Consider the following 24,212-nt stretch of genomic DNA (forward strand, 5'->3'; position numbering starts at 1 on the left):
CTTTTATATTGAAAGGACTCGAGCATGTGATCACAGAGAAGGAAGACGAAACTGTCAAATTACTAGGGCACGGGAAAACTGTTAAAAGAACAAGATATCGCAGCGGACATTCAAACGGATTTGTTTATTATGAATATAGAACTAACCTGAAGGAAAATGTGTCTACTGTAAATGCAGGTACGTTACACTCGCTTACTCGATCTCTCACAATACTCTAACGTTACTATAACTTCAATGAACAATATCAATGAGATCAATCAAACGTGTTTAATTTGTTAAGAGTGGTTGCTAGGGGTGTTGTGTAGTGATACATAGAACCGTTGGGTGAAGCGGTCATAGCCGTGTTTTATCGTGAATAAAACACAATCAGAATCAAAGATTGGAACTAACCGTTTTATAAAAGGAACTTATAATAACTTATAATTTTATAATTATAAACTTATAATAAAACAACAATAGCCAAAACAACAACAACAAGTGTATTCAATAACTATGCGATATAATTTTGTAGCGAGTTCGATAAACAAACTTTAACCTTTAAAGGGGTGGTATAATGCCCTTTTCACTTGATGTAAAATAAGTCTTTGATGTCCCCAGAGTGTGTATGTGAAGTTTTAGCTCAAAATACCCCACAGATATTTTTTATAGCATGTTAAAATTGTCATTTTTGGGGGTGAGCAAAAACACACCGTTTTGTCTGTTCCTTTAAATGCAAATGAGCTGCTGCTCCCGGCACAGGGGGCGGATCTTCAACAGCTCGTGTCCTTTTACCTCACACACACATGCACTGAAAATTTCAAAAACTTTTAGCCTTTTATGTTCAAACCGGATTCAGACAATGATGGAGAGACTCAAGAAGAGGTGACAACATGTAGAAGCAACAGGACGTTTCTGAATGGTTAGTTGGTGAATTTATGTAGCTTATGTCATGTGTTGTTATCTTCTAGTCATTGATTAGCATATTCTGTCTTGATAAACTGTAAATCGTGTTCCGGGGGCGGGGTTTATGTAAATTTTAGGGTTCATGATGTCACTAACCCAGGAGGAATGTCGTGTAGTCCCTACCAGCCTGTAGTCCTTAAAAAGCAATTTCTTTAAAAGCAAATATCTCCCTTTGTTTTGAATTTTGAGCATTGTAACTTTGCAAACAGCAACATCTCAAACAGCAACATTACACACTAACTAAAGTTAAACTTTCTAATAGAGCTTTCCTCCATATGTATTGTTGTTCCAAAGTATTTATGGTTTTAATTAAACATAATTAAGATAGTGTAGTTAAGAAACTGGCTTTGTTTTCTAGTGTTAGATAAGTCTGTATATAAATATGGATTGACCTGTGATGCATTAATCTCTACTAAACAACAATAAAGTTATACATATATGATATCCTCAAGAGGCCATTGAATGAATGTTTACAACTGTGAGTAGAACCACTAGAGGGCGTTTTTGGTTTACTTTGTCAAAATGATTGCAGGCCTGAAGCCGAGTAGTTTGTGATCAGTAGAGTTGTGTTGGATTAATCCCTTTTATGAATGTCAAGGAGAAACAGACGGTTCAGTAATTCAGAATTCTGTCTCTTTAAAATATTGCTTTTATTTAACGATAACGTCATTTGTCTTCTCAATTTATGTGGCCATGCAGGTTAATGTCAGAATCTTTATCAAATCACTTGACCTGAGTATTTTCAGGGACACACTTTTCAACATTTTTCTGATAAATTAGGTTCATTCGCTCACTGTCCCTCCCCACAGCCTCTCAAATCACTATATCCCCCAGGATACAGAAACTGACTCAGACTATCAGAACATGACTTACCTAATTTAAAGATTATTAAAGTTAAATTTTTATGAGAGCCATGTCTATTAGCCTGCTTCAGTCAGGAAAACTGACTGTGTGTGTATGTGACTGGAAGTATGTGGAGGTTTACTAAGTCATTGCCACAGCTGAATTTGTTGCCTGCAGCAGTTATAGGGTGAATCTGTCAAGCTATCAGTATTCCTATTCCATTCATGTATTTTCTCTCTCCGCTTCCATATCTTTCTCTCTCTGCAGCATTCTCTTTTTTTATGGTCATAGATCTCTTTTTTCCCCATATTTTTCACAAAAAGAATGTTCAGAGACTCTCATCTTTCCATAGTCCCTCAGTCTTTCCTTCACTGTCCCTCACTGAACCATTCACTCTCTTATTCTGCCATTCTCAGCATTCCTGAATTGAAGTACTGTTATATCATTATGAGTCTTAATTGAGAACGGATCTGTCTGAATTTGAACTAAATCAGTTTGAGTCTGAATTTGACAACAAATTTGTGCTTTGTGCTCTAAATATACATACAAACTGTTGAAGCTCTTGTGTTTCTGATTTTGAGGTTGTTTAAATTTTTTTTAGTCTGATTTTGAGTTCAAATCCGTTAAACTGGGTCTGCACTTTAAGGCAAAACTGAATAAGCATAAATTCAGAACAAATCTGTTTATGTAATTTTGAATTCAGGACAAAGCTGTTTATGTGAGTTTACACTGAGAACAAATCAACTGAACTGAGAACAAATCTATGTCAGCAAGTCTGAATTTAGAACAAATCTATTTTCGTCGAGTCAAACGACGAGAGTATTGGGAACAAATCTACTTGGGCGAGTCTGAATAGAGAACAAATGTATGTAGGCGAGTCTGAATTGAAAACAATCTATATGTTGGTGAGTCTGAACTGAGAACAAATCTATGTAGGCGAGTGTAAATTGAGAATCAATCTATGTAGGCGAGTCTGAACTGAGAACAAATCTATGTAGGCGAGTCTGAACTGAGAACAAATCTATGTTGGCGAATCTGAACTGAGAACAAATTAATGTATGCGAGTCTGAATTGAGAATACATCTATGTAGGCGAGTCTGAATTGAGAACAAATCTTGTTAAATTAGTCAGTATAACAAGTCAGCATTTTTGAGCATCATAGAAGGAAGAGGAGGAGCTGATAGAACAAAAACTCTGTAAAATAGGACACAGGATCATTCAATGGAAAATTCTGTTTTCAGTAAATAGAAACAGAGGTTGCAGGAGCCGTGATACACCATCTCATATGTGTTCTGGCTGAAATTCTATGCATACCATTCCACTGATCTGACCTGATGTCATAAATATGGCCAAGCTTTTCCCAGCTTATCCCACCAAAGGAGCTGGCAGTCGGCACTGATGCCAGACAGCGCCAGGCCTCATGCAAGAGCAGATTTTGTTATCCAATTAACAAATTACCAAGAATAATGCAATGTCATAAACCGACGTGTTTAGATTATTTAATTTATGGAATTAAGGAAGTAATTGAGTTGTAGATCCAGCTGTTGCTGTCACATGTGTGTCTCAGTGTTTCTTTTTGTATGAGCGTATGTGGGTGGTTGCTCAGAGATTTGGGGATTTTTTTCTGACTACAGTCACACAGGGAACATGGGGATTCTAGATGACTTACAAATCTATCTCCCATTGTTCACTGGAATGCCTCGAGGTCAGAAAACCCATAACTGGATGGTACTAAAGGATTACAATTCCATGCGTGATGTCCTCTATTTGGATTGGCCTCAGTTGGCCGCAGTTGTTTATCCAGACTGATAGCTCTGAGTGCTAATATAAAAACTGCCCTCACATCACAAGTTCTCACATCTTTATGACAGTACAGCATTTTCAGCAAAATGTACCTGTACAAGGCAACTTGCAGTGACATTCCCTTCCCCAGGCAGAGAAGCGCTCAGCGCTCTGAGAGAACCACAGGCCACTTCCTCCAGAGACAGCGGGCAGGATTGAGCTCACACCACACCGCAGGTTGTCCTCACTGGACAGGTAGATCCAGCTCTGCCCTCGAGCTTCAGCAGCTGGGCCGTTTTATGCAGATCCATGGGTACTCTTTAAAGGACTCAGTGAGCACCAACACCAAAATGATCTACAGGTACATATCACTCGATTTTACACGGTGCTTAAAAGTTTTTTTATACGACATAGAAACATTAAGCCAACATTACTGTGTCATAACTGGCTCATGGGACTGCACTTACTGCACACAAATGAACACGTGCAAACTTGGTGATTTGATCATATCAGCAACATATATTTTTAGCATGTTCTTTACAAAATGTCACTCTTTAATGCTTTATTATTATTTAAATAACCTCTAGGGGCTCTTTGACCCAGGCAGAATTGTATGTACTTCTGCTTATACATTATTACTTGGAATACTTATATCCTAAACTTACACTGTTCAAATGTAATAAACTGTGATGTTATTGAAAAAAGTCTCTTATGCTCACCAAGGCTGCATTTATTTGATTAGAAAATATGGTAAAAACATTAATATTGTGAAATATTATTACAATTTAAAATAACTGTTTTCTATTTTGTTTTATTTTTAAATGTAATTTATTCCTGTGATGGCAAAGCTGAATTTACAGCATCATTGCTCCAGTCTTCAGTGTCACATGATCCTTCAGAAATCATTCTAATATGCGGATTTGGTGTTCAAGAAACATTTCTTATTATTATTATCAATGTTAAAAATAGTTGTGCTGATTGATATTTTTGTGGAAACCGTGATACTCTTTTTCAGGATAAAAAAAAAAAACGAAATCTTACCAAGCCTAAAGTTTTGACTGTTGCTGTATGTCCTGAAACCTGTTCTGAATGTATTCAACTCAGCAGTCGTTTATAAATTTCCAATACCTTTTGACTTGGATTTCAAACTAAAGGACAGTGAATTAATTTATTTTGGTTTGTTTGCTCAGCAAGGTGACATTTTTTTAATAAGAGAATAGATTCTGTCATAATTTACTCACCTTCATGTTCCAAATTCCTGACTTCCTTATTCTGCTGAACACAAAGAAGATGTTTTTAAGAACTTTGGGATCCAAACAACTTTCAACCCCATTGACTTTAAAAAAATAAATATATATATATATTTTTCACAGTTCCACAGAAGAAAGGAAGTCATAATTGCAATAACGACAGTGAGTAAATTATGAATGAATTTTCATTTTTGGGTGAACTGTCCCTTTTATAAAATAAAAAAAAGAGAGAGAGTGAGAAAAGTCAAATATTCAGTTTCAACACTATTTAAGTAAAAATTTCCCAAAAGAATACTTTGATACAGAACTATAATTCAATTACTCCAGTACATCCCTGATTTGATGCAGGGCGCGTTCAGCATGGTTTATTTTGCAGTCATGTTTTTGAACTACAGCTATCAGCGGTGTATTGTAATATTAATTTACTTGCACCCTTATTCATTAGACAAAATAAATTGCATGACTTGTGACGGCTTGCACAAGAAAATTAGCAAATTAAATGAGCCGTGGATTCAGTTTCAGTTTGACTGAATTAAGCAGTTGGGATTTACATTAATAGAAAAAATCAGGTCAAAGTGTTTAACCGCGATTAAAAAATGTAAAGCAGGTTTTCTAAAAGTATTTGCTGCTTTTCAGTTACATACTTGACATATTTATTATATATGTAGATGCTTTAAATTTTTAGAGCATGCCTTTAGAAGGTTCTGGAATGAAAAGACAAGTACCCATACTGTATAATCAGTGCATGAAAGCATGTGTCAAAGATCAAAGGTTTTGTTTATGAGGTGAAACACCAGTATGAGTCAGAGGTGTTATTCTAGCCGTGGAAGGAGGGCTACCGCTGGGTAAAATAAAGCTATTAGCTCTGATTAGCAGCCAGCTTGATCTGCTTTGACTCACACTGGTTCTTTATGCTAATGACTTGCAATACAACTAATCCCATATGACAGCTGGGATTATTCTGAGGGGTTAGAGGGAGAGAGAGAGAGATGAGGGTTAGGTACATAGTTGCGCTGAAGGAAAAGGTTATGCTGACAAAATGTAAATCTGTTCTTACATAATCCTGTCATATTTGATGTAGAGTCACAAAACATATATTATCAATAATAGGGGTTCTGTACAGCTTATGTTCATAGCCAGTGACCGACAGATTCATTCTGTGCACGTGCCATGCTGAGGCCAGTGGTTATGAGGAGCTTGTTGACCAGGATGATACAGCCCATTCATACTGTACGTCCACCAGTCTAAGATAAGATTCTTTTTTTCTTTAGTTTTTCTGCTTTATGACGTCAATACATGATATTAACAAGGTAACCTTCCTGAACTGGCCAATTATGTGAACAAATGAATATGCATATCTTTATATTCAACTCTGACGTTCATAATTAGTGCGCAATAATTTGCGCAAACAAAGCACTCTTGTCACTTCATATGACTGTTAAACCACTGGAGACACATGGATTACTTTATTGATGTCTTTACTACCTTTCTGGGGCTTAAAGTAGTTACGTAGACTGCCAATGGAGGGACAGAAAGCTTTTAGATTTCATTAAAAAGATGATGAATGTAAATCTTACGGGTTTGGAACGACATGAGGGTGAGTAATTAATGACAGAATTTTCATTTTTGAGTGAACTATCCTTTTAATGTGGGGTTAAAAAATGTGCCTTAACCCATTAAAATGTAGCAAATTATAGTCTATACAAGAAAATAACTTTTAAAAACAGCTAACAGATTTACACATTTTAATATCAGCCAACTAAATTCAGTTCAGAAGGGCTAAATGGTCCCCCCAGCTCCAGCGCCGATGGGGGTATCTATTACACTTTATCTTGCCAAACTTTCACATTTAATTGTGTTTCTAAATCAGTGACTTTCTAAGCTGTTCTTAGAGGGGAAAAACTTCTTAACTTATGATAATGTATCTGGATAAACTAAGACGTTAAAAATGAGCTGTGTCCTCAGAGGGCTCTTGCTAAAGCATGTTTGACTAAACTAATTTCCTGTTAGAAATCTTTATTTGGACGAGAGCGTAATAAAGTGGGTGATCTCTGACTGAGTCTTATTATCAGGGGGACGTTTAGAGAGATCTTTGTCTCAGGGTGCCAGAATAGTTTTTCCATCAGGGGACGCCAAAGTGTGACAGTCTCAGATTAAGCTCACTTTAATGACACACTTACACTCAGTTAAGACTGTCAGGCAGAGTAGGGCTATTCAGCTACAGTCCTGGAGGGCCACTGCACTGCAGAGTTTATAGCTTAAAAACCTTTATGGGGCTTTAGTTCATGTCTGTTTGCTTTGAGGTCATCTATGTGTACTCCTAAAGTAGAACATTTTAAATGCAAAACTCTCTTTTTGGAAATTGGGACAATAATAACATTATATACATAATATAATCTTAATATGATTTTACACAACAATAAACAAGAAGTAAATATTGAGTCATTTTATAAAAAATACTGTCTATTTTTGCTCCGCTAATGAAGCCACAGTAAAATAAACCATTCCGCATCTCATAGCAACATGCATTAGTGGCGTTTCTGAACACAACGTTTGCGTGAATGATTTAACGACTCGCTCATGAAGACAGCCACTTGTTTCATTGCTAAATGAATCTGTCTTCTTGAATGAATCGTTTGAGTGAATGATTTAACGACTCACTCATAAGGACACATTTTTAAAAAAGTATATAATTATATACCATTGTTGTTATTTATTAATATTTTGAGTAAGCATTTGTTTTTATATTGTTAATTTGTTTCAGTTATAGTTCAGTTTGATTTAGTAATTTTGTTTTGTGCTTTTGTCATTTTTATTAATGTTTTTTAATATTTCCATTAGATTTAAGTTTTTTTATTTAAATTTTAGTTTTAGTAATTTTAGAACTTTTTGAACTTCTTCCATGTCATACCTTATTTAAGCTTGTCATCTAATAATTGATATTTAATTTTTTATATCACCTATTTCTGACAAATATTTTGCAATGGAAAGAAAGCTGCTCATCAAGTGATTTCATTGTTTTTAACATAGGGTTAGGGTTCACCTTTATCCCACGGTTGCCTAATTCATAAGCAAAAAGGCACAACATGTATGTATTCTTTGAATTGCAGTTTTATAAATTTTATATAACCATATTAATCTGGAATTTTCTGAGTGTAACGGTTATGTTCTATTATGTCCTGTTATAGTTCCATTTTCAATCTGTTTGATCTGTTCCTGTTTGCCTGATTATAGTTAGTTTCCTCATTAGTTAGTCCCACACACCTATTCTATTTAATCCTGATTAGGTTTCCTCAGGTTTATAAGCCCTGTGGCTGTGTCAGAAATCATATACTCTCTTGAGTAGGTATACTCATTTTGAATAAGTATTTACAAAAAAAAAGTATGTTCTATATAGTGGCTTTCCTGTAGCTCAGTGGTAAGAGCATTGCGTTAACAACGCAAGGTTGTGGGTTCGATCCCAGGGGATTGCACATACCTATGTATAAATGTATAGGATAATGCAATGTAAGTCGCTTTGGATAAAAGCGTCTGCCAAATGCATAAATGTAAATGTAAATGTAAATATAGTATGTGTGTAGAATGAATTTAATCTGGATGTACTACATTCGCCATGTTGTCATTATCATGTGACCTACCAGCATCAGCTACGTCTCTTCACTGCCGTTCATAAATCCTCCCCCGTGGCCTCATAGTAAAGTGTTCATCGTATGCACACTTGAATCTCACCAAAAGTAGTAGGTTATCTGGGTACCTTTTGTCTACTCTTTAATGAGCACTGTGAATTCGGACATACTTCTTTTGTCACATACTGTTTTTCACCTACTAAATAGTAGGGAAGAATGAGATTTCGGATGCAGCCTTTGTTTCCTCTGTTCTTTGTCCAGTATTGTTTATGTAATGTATAGTTGCTACTCTTTTTTTTTCCATATATGACGTTGGGTTTCTGTCAGGTAGTTTGTAATTCCTAAAAATCCAAACTTATTTTGTGTGAGAGTCTGTGCATTCGGGTCTACTCGCTTAGAGAACAAATAAAAACATTTTCAGATTCGGTCAGGTTCAGTCTTTAATATCTGAGTGCACCAGTCAGGTCGGATAACATGGTCATATTTACGGGCCGGGTTTGGGCTTTAACTTGATGTCTAATTTTGAGCTCCTTCACTGAATGGCACGTTTTGTTCAATCATTGTCATAATCCCACTGCAGCACAAGGAAGTTTCGGGGGAAAGCAGTGGCACACACGTGCCAAATGCATTGTGGGACATTGTGTGACCTGATAAGAGCCTCGTTTTCTGCTTTTTAGGATGGTCACGCTCAGCTTTCACATTAGCGTTGTTTCATTTGACAACCAGATGTCAGTAACATTACTCAGTAACATCTTTCAGGGGTTTAATACATGCTAAAAGATGTCAAATCAATGATTAGCTGTTCTATCACACCCTTTTTTCAAGCTTTTGCAGCGGACCACATGTGACACACTGCGAAATGAGCATGACATCTGCATTATAAACGTATCCGAACACATCACGTTCACGCGTAGTCCCATCCAGATGGATTGTCTTCACTCTCAGCCCTAGCCGCTGGTGAGAGACTGCAGTTATTTCAGTCTCATTGCAGTCTCTCTCTCTCTCTCTCTCTTCCTCTCCCACTCTCTCTTTCCTCTCTTCTTATATCGTCTCTGATTAAGCATCATTCTCACATGCTTGGCTTTCATGCCTCCTCTTTCACACTCACTCTCTCTCTCTCCATCTCTGTTAGCTTCTCTTTCACTTACAGCCCCAGTGATCATGCCGCATCCCTCTCTCTCTCTGTCCTCTCCTCCGCCTGTCTGCTTTTGTTTACATATATCTTCATCAAACTGACAATTTTTTTGTGTGTGTGTGTGTGTGTGCCAGCTGAACTGCATTCGCCTGTTTTTTGGTGAGAGGACATTTAGATGTGGGACGCAGCGTGCTTTTCACCTTGCAGCTCACTCATCTGGACGGCTTTCGGAAAGGGGTCCTGTTCAGACTTTCAGGAATACATCGATCTTCCGGTTTGCTGCCCGCCGAGTGTTTTCCCAGAGTCCCGGAGTCTGTTGCATAGCTGTGCATCTCCTGCGGTGCACTCGGACTGCTCTTATAGTCTCGGTGAAGAGCGTGGGCTGAAGAAAACCCCCCTCTGCCCGTCATCAGCCTGAGGAGAAACACCGTTGAGGGTCAGCTAAGAACAGCGGAGAGGAAAGAGGCAAATCGAGAGAAGAGTGAAGGGCAAAGCAGCACCGCACAGGTTAAGAAGAGCATCAAGCGGCGGCACAGACGGGATCAGCTCCTGTTGGGAAAGAGAGTGCTAGTTTAAGAAAGAGAGAGGCTGGAGCACTTTGAATTTATGAACTAGTAACTCTTCAGCTTTTGAGATCCAAACCAGAACTGCATTCTGATTCTCTTGGACTTCCAGGACAAGCTGTGTCAGTTTTCCCTGCTCAAGATCCTTTGCAGCTAACAGTCATGCAGGTGTCCTTCGCGTGTACGGATCACGGGTTGAAGGCCCCGCGCACCAGCGAGCCGAACAAGCAGAACACGTCGAGTCCTAACACGGCCAGCGCGGCTAGGGCACGGTTTCGAACGGTGGCTCTGATTGCTCGCAGCCTGGGCTCCTTCACGCACAGGCACCACATTTCCCTGAAGGAGTCCACTGGAAAACTCACCGGCATGAAGTACAGGTACGGAAAACTTCCGGCAACCACAGAAAACTCTGATCATATTGTTGTGAGATATCAGTTCTGAAACAATTTTTTTTTTTTTTTTACGCTGACAGTAAGTTATTGTTTTGATAACACTGATCTTTATTTTTATGTTTTTCATTCTCAAAAAGACATGGAAAAGGTTTCTATAAAAATAGCAGTTTACTCTGTGAATGAACAAACTCATTCTAGTAAATTCTGTCTGGTTAATAATGAGATTGGGTGGAGTGATTGATGAAGTTGAAAGTAAATTGTGATTGGCTAAATTTTTTAACAACTTTTATTTATTTATTTTTTTATTCACTGACAACGAACAGCGGATTCTTGTCTTGTGTGTGAAATTGTGAATTAGAGTAAAGGCTGGAGAGCTGAAAACATTCAGTGTGTGTGAATATGAGGGGGAGGTGTGAACTAATGGTTTTTGTGCTGGAAATAATTAAATGCATCTGAGACACAAGTATACCTCAAGCATGCAACAGTTATGGCATATCTGCTAGTTTCCATAACGACAGAGAACTGGCAGTTTGCCTGAGCTTTACTCTAATTGGACACATTAGCTGTTGGGCAGGGGTCATATAATTGGGCAGCAGGGTAAACCTGAACATCCTCGGCTGATGTCCAGCTTCACGCACTCATGTTTGACATTTATTACTTTTCTACACTTTCAATGAATTCATTGCATGAATAAAAGGGCAATTTCATGAGGAAATTAATTTGTCTTGTTCTTTTGAAATAAGAGTTTGATGTACGATGAAAACATCCTGTAACTTTAAGAACAGGTACAGTAGATAGCTACTATAATACTACCTGTATATCTTTTCCAAAGGACTCCGGTGTTAGGAAAGTGTGGCTGAAGTTTATTTTGAACAAGATCAGGGACATTTTAGTCTGAACTTAAAGAGTTTGTGTGGCACATTTCAGCATAGATTGTTTTGTGAACCCGTCACAAGGTAACACAGGCATTGCAGAGAAGTTGTTATTGAAGGATGGAGCTATATTTTACTTGACAGCAAACCCATCCTGTGCTCCATGTGTAAGCACAGTAAAGAGCTGTTTATTTTACATGCAAAGAGGCTATTTACATATAGTCTTAAAGGAACGGCAGCAAAAAAAAACAAAAAAAAAAACTTGTTTAATGGGGTAAGAAAAAGAGGGTGGAAAAAGGTTAAATAATTTGTGATTTTGAGAAAGGGTGAAACTGTATATCTAAAATATATATATTAGTGGCAAAAAGTGATGTTCGGCCTAGCAAAATTTACATCTTCACACTTTATCAAATCTCCTCAATTTATTAACTTTATTTTGTAAGCATACTGCATAATTGTCAACGCAATAAAACATGCAAAACTGTGCAGGCATAATTTTTGGCCAGGTAAATAAAGTACAGAAGCTTTTTTTGCAAAATAATTTTGCCCGGTAAGGACCGTTACCAAGTTTAGTGTTTTGTTCTTCCTTAATGAACTTGTAGGGTCATTAAAAACAAATATCCCCTCCTTCATACTGTATACACACACACACTGTACACACACGTGTGTGTTTGTGTCTGTGTAAAAAAAAAAAATATATATATATATATATATATATAATATACAGTATAGTATTGTGGAAAATAAATATACTAAAATGTATTTGAAATACATTTATTTTATGCCAAGTATGCAACAAATACATTTACATATTTATGTACTTAATATAAATACCCTGCAATTGTATTTAGAAAAAGCTGAGGAGATATTAAATGAATTACCTTATTTGACTTATTAAGGTCATAATCAAGTCACATAACAAAACCAAACTGTCATAGGCAAACACAGCTTGCAGGGCACAACCTGCCTCTTGCAGAGAATTTTTAGGTGGTTTTCACAAGGCAAAGTTAACCATGAGTAATGACCCTATATTTATCCGTATGTCGGATGTCCTGGAGAATAAATATCTGTCTCTGTGGTTTAATCATCTGTCACTCACTGTGATTTAATCTTTAGAAATAGCAATTGCTCTGACAGAACCTCGGGTCTTTTTGTAACATTACATTTTTCTAGAAAGTCCTGCTTACATTTTAACATCTTTCTGTTGCACCATGTGTCTGTGATTAAGAGTGTGTGTTGGTAGTGAGTGGTCAGAATGTATATAATTAATGTAATTGACTAAATGTGTGACAAGAAAGTAAACTGCTGTTCCATCTCTGTGTTTGTCCTGCTCATGGTTCAGAATCAACTCTCTGCTGCACATGCTAATGGCAAGAGAAAATGTACAGGCCATTAATATACATTAATAATAACATTTGGGCCATGCCCCCTAACAGTTCTCAGCAGTAAGGTTCTCTCTCTCTCTCTCTCTCTCTCTCTCTCTCTGAATTTATAAATGACAAGGTTAAAGATATAGTTTAAAAACCTTTGATGTCTACTGTGTATTTTATTTTACAAACTCCAAATGTATTGTTCTACTAGTGCTTGCTTATGTGTATCTAAATGTCTGAAACCTAAAATAAACATTATGAGGTTGAAAACACTGCATAGTTGTGATATATGACAGCGATGAGCTCGTCCGTCAGCGCCAACCGAATGCGCGAAAGCACAGTTTGAATCTTGCAGTTACAGTATGTGACGCCACTGAACATTCAAAATCCCATGTGTGGGACTGTACTCTCAGGGGCACAGAAATAAAAAATCCCATATATGGGACTGTACCGCTCAAAAGGTTAAACATTTCATTTGTAACCATGAAGGCAAAAATGAAACTGAGGGGGCACAAATCAGATATGAGGGGGCAATGCCCCCTTTTGCCCCCTCGTGGCGCCGGGCCTGTCTACAGATTTGTAAAAGGCCATATCTTAGTGTGTCCAAGGGATTAAGCATTATAGCATTGTGTGTCTGTATTTGTATCGCTCTGTCTTTTATTTGTTCAAATCACAGAAGTATAATTTTGCCTGGTATTTCTGAATTCATAGCAGTAAAGCAAACAGTTGCAGTGTTGATGGTTCACTGGCGGTGCTGCACAGTCCAGATGGGCAGTCGTGCTGTGTGCGTGTGTACGTGCATTCTTCCTAGTCATTGTATTTGTGTGGGCTTCTGTTTTCTTGGCCATTTGCCTGTTAGAAATCAATCAGTGTATGTGTTAGTTTTATTTGTCTTGTAAGCCTTTTTTCTTCACACCATAATGGTCCGTTGTGCTATAATGTGTGTTTTTGTGTGTGAGTGTAACACAGCAGCCACTTTGTTCCAGAATCTTCAGATGCACATGCAGGATAAGGAAACCTAACAAACAGCCTAAAGGGCACAGGAATATTTCATTTTTAATTTTCTGGGTTTGTTGGGAGAGATATTTGTTATCATACATTATTAGCCAGGTTGACTTTAAAGGCAAAATCTAAAATCTATCTATCTGTCTATCTATATTGGTAAGTTAGTTAGTGGTAGGCAAGTCAAATATATGGTTTGAGCAACATTTTCTATTATTAATCAACATTATCACTATTTATTTTAATCTGACTGTCTGCCCTCCCTCCCTATCTGTTAGTTAGTTAGTTAGTTAGTTAGTTATACCCAGTTAGTTTATTCCTTGTAGGCAAGTAAAACATATGGTTTGAGCAACATTAGGGCGAGTAGATGATGACAGTGTTTCAATTTCTGGTGAACTATGTTTTTAATTGTCAGATTGTGAGCTCTGGGCTGCTCAGACACTGCTGAGGGATTAAACCTGATTCTGCTGGAGAGGGAACTGAGGAACTGGGGTGCCTATAAATCCCTTCCTCCACACAGTTACCTATCTTTTAATCATCATATTGTGTTATTCATTGCTGATGAGGCTTAATAGTTTTATTTTATAATTGCTTTGTTTTTATTAAAAGATGCACATGCAGTGGTAAAATCGTTCAGAACACACACAAACACACACACACACAGAGTAGTAGTTATCACACTCTGCAGCAGTCCCCTGACTGCTCTGAACTCGTTATCAATTCTGTTTTACGACGACTATACAGTATAACAAGAGACAGTAATTAGGCCTCACACTCACGCACACTCTCACATGCTCATACTCTTACAACAGTCTTACTGAAACACCTTTAACGGTCATACTGAAAAATATTTGAATGCTTGTCTTTTATCTGTCTGGTCACCCAAATGCTTTTGTTAGTTTATGTCGGCTTCCGGTAGAACGCGTGTAGGTTACTGTTACTGTCTTTCCGCATGGCAAAGTAATTTAATTCCATTTAAGCTTTTATCTGACTTCATTTTATATCTGACTCCATTTTATCATGACCTCAAATTTAGGTTAGATTGCCAATTGGTTATTGGTCAATTATATAATAGTTTAGCAATACATTTGATTGTTCTATTTAACTCAGATTAGGAAGCTATGTCACTCAGAGGTCCTCACGTCTTTTGTTTAACGCGGGTCTCACGATCACAAGCTCGTCAGTTTTGGTCACCAAACCGAGGTAATTGCTATATACCTCGATTGGTTGCATTCACGCTTACACAATCAAAGGTACTTTGGTATAGCCCCCATGGAATTGCATACACTTGAATTTAACATAACGTTTGGTATGGCCACTATTACAGATATAAGTTGACCAACTTTACTTCTCTTATAATAGCTTTGGATTGGCCATGCCGTGGTTTCCCACGTACACTTATTTAAGTAACATTAAATTTAAACAGAGGTAAGACACACCCAGATTTAGGTTGGTCAAACAGCACTTTTGCTGCCCTAAACGGAAATTCACTTCTTGTCTTTGCAAAACCAAGTACACTTGAATAAGTGCCAAATATTAGTCGTCACTAATCTGACTCAAAACTTGCGGTAACATACAAATTCGTTTAATCTAGCTACTTGGGAAAACAATTTCAGAGTCAGTCAGAATAAAATCAAATGTAACTATTTATTATGTCAGGTAAATGTACCATGCAAATTTCATAATCAGTTCAAATAATAAATACAAAACATCAAATGCTCTGGAATAAAGAGAGAAGATGCAAACCTGACATTATAAAATACATGATGCAGAGTGTTTTGCATACACTCCACATCACGGACTAATTTGAGTTACAAATCGCCATGAGCCTCTTGTTGCATTTCTGCAGACAGAAACTTCTTTCACATGGAAACATTTGCTAACAATGGGAATTTGCATTCAGAGTTTACACCTTTTGGGAGCAGGATGCCATTTGCCTGGAAGACACACCCTCCTCTGTGTGCAAGTTATCTCTAAACTCTTAAAAATTGTATTACCTTTTGGTTTACTTCTTTGGGAATGAGACATTTGTACCAGTCGCATTGAGACATTTCAAATGATACCAAACATGTTTAATACTGTATGATAATTATTGACATTAAACCATATAGATTTTTGGGTGAATTTCTGTGATCTCAGCATGAGAGAGAAGGAGTGGGGGAAGAGGGAAAGAGATGTATTCTGAGGTGAGACTTGCATCTCAAATGGTGATGCTAACTTCACAAGATAGAGTTCAAATGTTAATTTCCTTTGTTTTCTCAGAGAGTTGCCCTCTCTTCCAGTTCTTCCAGTCTTACACCCTTACAAAAAAAGTATTGTGACGGTGTCATAGTACTTTAGTATATACTATGGTACTGTATTTTTGATACATGGTACATGATTTTTTAGGACATGGTACCATGGTGACAGTGACAGTAAAAACATTTATAATGTTACAAAAAATTATATTTCAAATAAATGCTGTTCTTTTGAATTTTCTGTTCTTGATGAACAGAAAATTCAAAAGAACAGCATTTATTTGAAATATAATTTTTTGTAACATTATCCTGTAAAGCAGCGCAACTTTTTTCAAAATTGATAATAATAAGAAATGTTTCTTGAACAGAAAATCAACATATTAGATTGATTTCTGAAGGATCATGTGACAAAGACTATATGGGTGCTGAAAATTCAGCTTTACCATCATAACAATAAAGTAGTTTTCAAATATATTTTAAAATATAGTAAAAGTTTTTACTGAATTATTTTTACTTTCAAAATGATGAATTCGTTTTTTTATATATTTTTTTAATAAACCAATTTAAAAACTTGAATGTATAGTGTGTTTTGGATGTTTATTATGGTAGTACAATGGTATTCTTATAAATACTTTGGAGTTCCATTTAAAACACCATGGTACATGAATTTCAGTAAAAAAAAAATGTTGCTGTGGTGGTACTATGGTAGTTTAGAACATACCATGGTACTGAAAATCATGCTCCATGGAATTTATATGGTACTTCCAAAAATACCGTGCTACTACTATGGTAAATGTCTGAAAAACTTCCACTGCCATGGTAATTTTTAAGTGTATGACATCAAATATGGTATTACCATGGCATATGGTACACCACGGTACTATGATAGTGTCTAAACTGTGGTACCAACTATAGTTACAATGGTAGAATGCCCAGGAAAACATGTCATTTTTAAGTTCCATGTTTAGACATATTGTCTGTTTTGATTTTTGTCTGTGTTCTGTCAATTAATTCAGTTCTGTCTTTCTCCGCTCCCTGCCTGTTTGTTTCTATGGTGTTTGATTGATTGTTCAGTTCAGGTGTGTCTTGTTAATTTGCTCTTCAGTTCTGTCTATGTTGTCTGGTTCTTTGTCAGCTCTTAACATTGCATGTTTAGGTTGTTCTGTTCTTGTGCTGAGATTATTTTGTCAAGTTTGAGTTCGTTTGTTAATAAAATTGCTGCACGTAGATCCTTCTTCCTCCATCTCTGCAACCGATTGTAACACATATGGTGATTGAAACACAAGTGATTCTGTATTTTTGTGTTGTGTGTTTTGAGCATCCAGTCAAAAAAGGAAAAAAAACCTGTTGTGTTCCTACACGCAGTCATGTACATATACAAACAAATGAGACCTGCTTTCCTGTCATGACACATCTGTTCTTCACACACCTTCCTCTGAACATTGTCAGTGAGACGATACATACCGTTTCCATTGGCTTGCCGAGGCATTTCTGAGCTCTTCTGTCATACAGTCTCTCAGTTCTACAGCTCTCTGACTCCGCGCGCTGTGATGAGGAAGGATCTGTTGACACCCAACAGCATGTGTGTCTGCTATACCCGGAAAAAAGACGCACTCCCCCATCACACGGAGAACGGGGAGTTTTAAATTATATATGTCTGCAGCTGAGAATGTGCTGTGGTTGTAATGTCACACAAACTAATAATGGCTCGGAAAAAAATATAGAGTGGGAGATGATGTTTGGGCGACATGCACCAGCTGCATCAGTGTGAAGGATGAAGCCATCTTTTATAAAGACAACAGATTTGTCTTATTTGAAAAGGCAATACCGGTAATCTGAAAAGCTGACTTGACCTGCAGGAATAAGACCGAGAGACCTAAACTAGATCATTATCTTATAATTTGGTTTCATTCTTAATCAGATTACTTAAGGGTGTTGATATGCAAAAATTTGGAGACGGATCCGTTTGGAAGGGAAATGTGAACTGTCCGTGCTGAATTGGTATTCTCATCGTAAACTGAAAAACGGGGGTGGGTGTCCGCAAGCCAAAATCAATGTTCTTGGTTTCCCTCCAAATGCATGCTAACTTGCTTCCTGTGAGGCAATGCACAGCTTCACAAATACACAGAAATATTCAAGTACCATGTCTGGTTGTTCCTCCTAAAATAATACCCCAAAAATGAAGAAAATTCATCTTGATGGTCTTATTACGATGCAAAATCCGGTTTTGAGGCTGGCAGGGTTAGATCCAGACATCAGGAGCTGTTGCTCTGGTATTTTTAACAAAAAAAAAGGAAAATGTGAGTGGTGTTGCTCGTTCAGAACCCACCACCACGATATTAAGGTGTTGTGGGTGGTTGTCAGGATGTTTGCTAAGGCGTTCTGAGTGGTTTTTAGTGCTTTGCTATGTGGTTGCGTGGATTCTCTGAGTGTCTTGTGGTCAATAACAATGACTTCAATGCAAGTTTATGGGATTTTTCATCTACCGGTTGAAAATTGGAAGTTCAATCACATAGAAATGCAATATCACACCTCTCCTCAGCAATCCACATTATTTGAAGTGTCATTTAGTTCTGTAGCACAAACAAATTACATCAAAGTTTATTACTTCAGCGTTTGATTATAGATGGATGGATGGATAGATAGATAGATAGATAGATAGATAGATAGATAGATAGATAGATAGATAGATAGATAGATAGATAGATAGATAGATAGATAGATAGATAGATAGATAGATAGATAGGTAGGTAGAACGATGGATGGATGGATGGATAATGAGATGGATAGATAGATATATGGATAATGAGATGGATGGATAGATAAATAATTGGATAAATGGATGGATGGATGGATGGATGGATGGATAGATAGAATCTTTTCCTTCAAACAGTAAAATAAACTGCACTTAGTCTACATGTATTTATCATAATCACAGGATAAAAACAAATGTTTAAGCAATCTGAGGACAGTAACAGTGAACCATAGAGCAAATTGATATTTCATCTGTGACTCAGTCAAGCATTAAGAGGACGCCACATTTCAGAGTAGAGGACATTTTAATGATAGGGGAGTGGAAATGGATTGCTGAGGAATTACTGTAGATTGAAACCAAGGCCACTGTTAAAGTCACATTCACACCCTGATGAATAGAGCTGTAGCTAATGTATTTTATATTGTAGCTAATAAGATGATCTAAATGGGAGGCTCAAGCCATAAAAAGTGTAGATCCAAGACTTTGAGGCATAAATACCAGCCAGCCATTTTGTGCGTGTGCATTCACGTGTACATTTTTAAAGGTATTAAAGATTTTTTGTTCACGGGTAATAGCTATCTTAAATCACCGAAGTGCTGTAAGAGTCACAGCGGTCTCTGTGGATCAAACATTCAGTTGTCATCTGAACAGATGAACAGATCTTAAAATGGTTTTCTCTGGGTCTAAAAAGGAGGTTCATTATTCACATGCACTGCAGTCCCAGTGTTGGAGGTCATGAATGTGTTTGTGTTTTTATTTTATTTTTTAAATAGCAGAATTTTTTTTAAACAATTAGGACCTTGGTGGCTTTTTAAACGTTTTATTTTCCTTTTGAAATAAAAGTGTTCAGTGTACTATGAAAATATCTGTGCAGAACATTTCAATGTGTATTTATTTATGTAACTGTCACAGTTCAATGCTATTGAAGGATGTGTCTGCACTCCAAAGCTCTTCTGAAAGTTTTAAAGGTTTAAAAATATAAATAAATTATAATATTTCAATTAAATAGCTATTTTGAATTATAACTCTGTTAATTTATTTTTTACTGTTATTCCAATTCACAGTAACTTTTTAAACTTATTGTAGGTGTGGCCAATTCAAATTCCCACTAATGAATGGAGCCGGATTTTTAATTTCAGAATTTTGCCCATCCCTGTATTGCAATAGTAATAATATTTGCACAAATTATATTTTACATTTTATATTTATGATTATGTAATTTTTAGTATTCTGTTCAGAAAGGAAAGCAGATGTTCAGTGGATTTATACTATTCACCAATCACCATCCAAATCAGTAAACTCTAAACTGAAGGAACGCAATGAGCTTTCCTAAGCCTTATCCAGAAGTGTTAAGTAGATTTCACATTAATTTAGCACATTTATTTTAAGGAGACACACCCAAAATGAAATGAAATGAAATAAAACAGGCATGTCTGAAGTGAAGACACTGGAATGTTATGTCCTTGGTAACAGATTTCTCACTTTCTCCACAGGAATCTTGGGAAGTCAGGACTGCGAGTGTCATGCCTTGGACTTGGTGAGCATTTTTTGATTTATAAACCAGCGGCCATAAACCATAAACCCCAAAAGGTCACACTGACAATAAGTATCATAGATCTGTGATGCGTTCACACAATATGTTTCAATGAAGATAAAGCGCATGCAACATTGTGTGTTTGAAGTCACATGATCTTGAAAATGTTATCCTCCATCCATTCATATTTAATTTATCATGAATTAAAACACAAGCTCACTAATTGCCTCACACACTCCACACACAGCGGGAGAGTGATGTGTTGACGCTTAATTTATTCTCTTTTTTCTTTTAGTTTACGAATAGATGTTTTCATTCACAAGACTTGTGAATGGAAACATAATGACTGTATAAATCAGTTTTGAGATAAAAACACGCAGTGGCTTATATAGCAGGCATTTCTAATGCTGCGGGGCTCCAGGAAACCATGCAAGAGATCATGCAGTTTATTCCAATCTGGCCGTTCTATATTTATCACTACAAACTAATGCAAGATACGCAGAGAAAAATACAGCAGTGTCAGTTCTGGTCTGATGTTCTGCTCTCAATTATAAAATGCAAAAATTTGAATTGAAAATGTTATGTTTTGTCTCCAAGAGCAAACATGTTTTTCTCGTATGAAAACCACAGGGCATTGAAAACTGAATTGGTTTGGTGTGGACTGAACTAGGATAAGTGAGCTGGATTTTATTGTTGTCATACTAAAGGCTTTCAGAAAGAGCACTGAGGAACAAACAGCTGCTATTCCACCATTAAAAAAAAAAAGCCCTTCACAATCCATTTCCAAATGGTGTCTCTCTTATCTTAGATAAGAATCTTCCTCGGTACGAGTCTTTCCTCCGTCCTGCATCTAAATATACACTGCCGTTCAAAAGTTTGAGGTTACTAAGATTTTGAAAAAAGTTTCTTATGCTCAGCAAAGCTGCAACTATTTAATCAATGACACAGTAAAAACAGTAATATTGTGAAATATTATTACAAGTTAAAATAACCATTTTCCATTTTAATATATTTTAAAATGTATAATGTATTTTTGTGATGGCAAAGCTGAATTTTCAGCATCATTACTCCAGTCTTCAGTGGCACATGATCCTTCAGAAATCGTTCTAATATTCTGATGTGTTGCTCAAGAAATATTTCTGAAATATTTCTAAATTCATCTTTGATGAAAGTAAAAAAAAAAAAATTAATGTTAACTTAACTGTCACTGTTGCGAAATTTATTAAAATTATTATTTTCTCTTTTTTTTTTTTCAATCGTACTGACCCCAAACTTCTGAACGCTAATGTACAGAAAAAAAATTTATGATAATAAAAAAAAATTTTTTAAATAAAGTTGTTCCTTGTTGTAAAATTGGTAGGTATATTGTTAAATATGAATTGTTGACTTTCACTATTATTCGCTAATAGACCAAGTTAACATTGATGAACTTAATCAAAATGTTGAACTCTGAAATCTGTTGCATTGAAGTTTTTGGTGTTGGCTTGACTTGAGTGGCTTTTGGTGTTATTTACATGCACTTTCTGTATTATTTTTAATACCTGATTAACTGAGTACACAAATCAGCAACAGAGCAAACATGCTCACAAAAGCTGTGCTGAATGAAACTTGTAACTTGTTTTGTGGCTTTAAGGCTTTAAACTACTAAGAGCTTAATTTCACGCCTGCTTATTCACTGATGGTTAGTGATTGAAATGCAGGTTTTGGTGCTGAAATACTTTGCAAAAGTGCTGCAACTCACCCTTCATTGCTTGTAGCTGTTATTTTCCTGAGACGTCAGAGGTCATTGCTTCAGGTCGGACATCGCAAACATTAGCCACTTGATCAAATGCTGCAAGAGCACTGCAGGCCGATAAGATTTCAGTGCTTCAGACATGCACTTTACTGAATACATGAGGACAGCTTTCAGTGGAAACCACCAAAGCAGCAGTAATTTCTTGTATAGGCTTGTGTGTGCATATGTGCATGTATAAATGTATGTTCATTCATGTGAGTCAGTAGTGTTTGCTTAAAGACTATGATGGAAGCGCAACAATTTTTGTACAAATAATCTAAAATATATAGGTATAGTAAATATCACTCTTGGTACACTTCAATATTTTAGTGAATAAAAGTGTAAAATATAACACAGCATATATTAAGTTTTTTCATTTACTAATGTAAATGAATATAAAAAATCTAGTCAGTCAGATCTAATGCAGTAATGTGCGAGGAGATCCAGGATTAGGCGGAAAGATTCCCTTGTTTGTCTCAGTTGATGAGCTGCCGAAGACCCTGGTGCACACCGTTGCTCACAGTAGCTGTACGCATAAAGTTATCTGGCAGGATGAGGGCTGTTACGTCATTTACGAAACACAAGAAAGACGCCAAATGCTTCTTATAGCTGCACAGGTGTCACCAAGAGAACGTAACACTTGCAAACGCCCACACTATTTCCTCATTTATCCTACAACCCATGGGCGCTTGATCGCCATGGGAACTGCTGATCAGCCCCGACGGGTTCCCTCACCCTGAAACACAGTCGGGTGTTTCTTCGAATGTCAGCCGATCCCATATATTGAAGCCCAGGACACCAGTGCTTGCTGGAGAGATGCTCATCCCGGAGCGGGGTGAGTTTTAGGGTGATAGTAGGTGGTTCTGACAGGGATGTGGGGCAGTGACTGCAGAGTCTTACCCTGACAGCAATGAATCATGGGTGCTTTAGACTGCCAGCCGTGTGAGTCAGGCCAAGAATAACAGAGCCCTCAGGAAATCCTAGGACAGATTTTCCCAAGAATCAACCTCATTTTTATCTCTTTAGCCAAATGCTGTACTAAAGTATTGAAGCATTTATTTGTTTATTTTTGATGGTTTCAATTTCCCTATCAAATATTCAATGAATACTTTGATTTAGAAAGGACGCATTAGATTGATCAGAAGTGACAGGAAATGTAATACAAGATTTGCTTTTTAAATAAATACAAAGTTCCGTCATGAAACTCTAGATGCCGCAGGCTGATAGGTCCTTAACTCAATTTGGTAGCGATGGCATCATTATCTACATAGCGCAGCTGATAGGTTGCTGTGGCATCAGTGGCCAATGAGCTGCAGCTCAACATTCAAATCCTTGCAGGGTTTGCTGTTAGCAGTCTGCAGCACACTTTCAGAAACCCTCCACCTTCCCCAGCTCCACCTGTATAGATCCACTATATGGGGGTTATTTCATGTATGTTATATATGTGCAGCAGCAGCAGCTTGTCTTACTTGCTCACAGCAGCATGTCTGTGAATGTATTGGCAGTAGCAAGTCTCTGTACTTACTCTGCAGCAACAAAAGCAGCAATGATCAACATCAGCATCAGCTGCAGCAGCTGTTTTTAACATTGATAAGTTTATTGAGCACCAAATCAGCATATGATTTCTGGAGGATCATGTGACATTGAAGACTGAAATAATGACAGCTGAATATTTAGCCATCACAGGAATACATGACATTATTAAAATAGAAAATAGTACCTTTAAATTGTAATAATATTTATTGATGTGAAAAAACTGCATGACATTTTTTGGAAGTGAGTTTTAATGTTTCGACTTCCCTGATTTCTTAGGATTATTTATGATATTTTTATATTTTCACAACTGCAAAAGCTAATAACCTTATAAAGAACTGGAAAAGTTGTCAAAATTCTTGCTATTTAACAAGATGGTTAAAATACGTACATACATTTATCTGATGCTTTTCATCCAGAGAGACTTAAAAGACAAATAAATAAAAAGTTTTTATAAAAGCTTCCCAAAAAAGAACACCATTATTATGTCATATTGAATTAAATCAATAGGGAAATGTTGATTTGTTTACATCAATATGGAAGTGAAATGTATAGCCCACATCAAGTTCACTGAACAACAATGAAGTTCAAGGAAATGTCAC

General features: G+C 36.7%; 1 protein-coding gene across 2 annotated transcripts in view; it reads left to right on the forward strand.

The window, feature by feature from the left end:
- Positions 1-3,674: 3,674 nt before the first annotated feature.
- Positions 3,675-24,212, forward strand: part of kcnab1b (potassium voltage-gated channel subfamily A regulatory beta subunit 1b) — a gene marked incomplete at its 5' end in the record, with an annotated part of 54,148 nt that continues 33,610 nt past the window's right edge. Inside the window, 2 exons of one of the 2 annotated variants that reach the window (XM_082173629.1) lie at positions 3,675-3,928; positions 20,263-20,306. In XM_082173629.1, coding sequence (XP_082029755.1) covers positions 3,675-3,928; positions 20,263-20,306 — 298 coding nt within the window. Of the gene's footprint in view, positions 3,929-9,477; positions 10,519-20,262; positions 20,307-24,212 lie in introns of those variants that run through there. The other variant, XM_082173628.1, reaches the window with a different exon arrangement.

Source organism: Leuciscus leuciscus, assembly GCF_965113295.1.
Source record: "Leuciscus leuciscus genome assembly, chromosome: 6".
NCBI classification, from domain to species: Eukaryota; Metazoa; Chordata; class Actinopteri; order Cypriniformes; family Leuciscidae; genus Leuciscus; species Leuciscus leuciscus.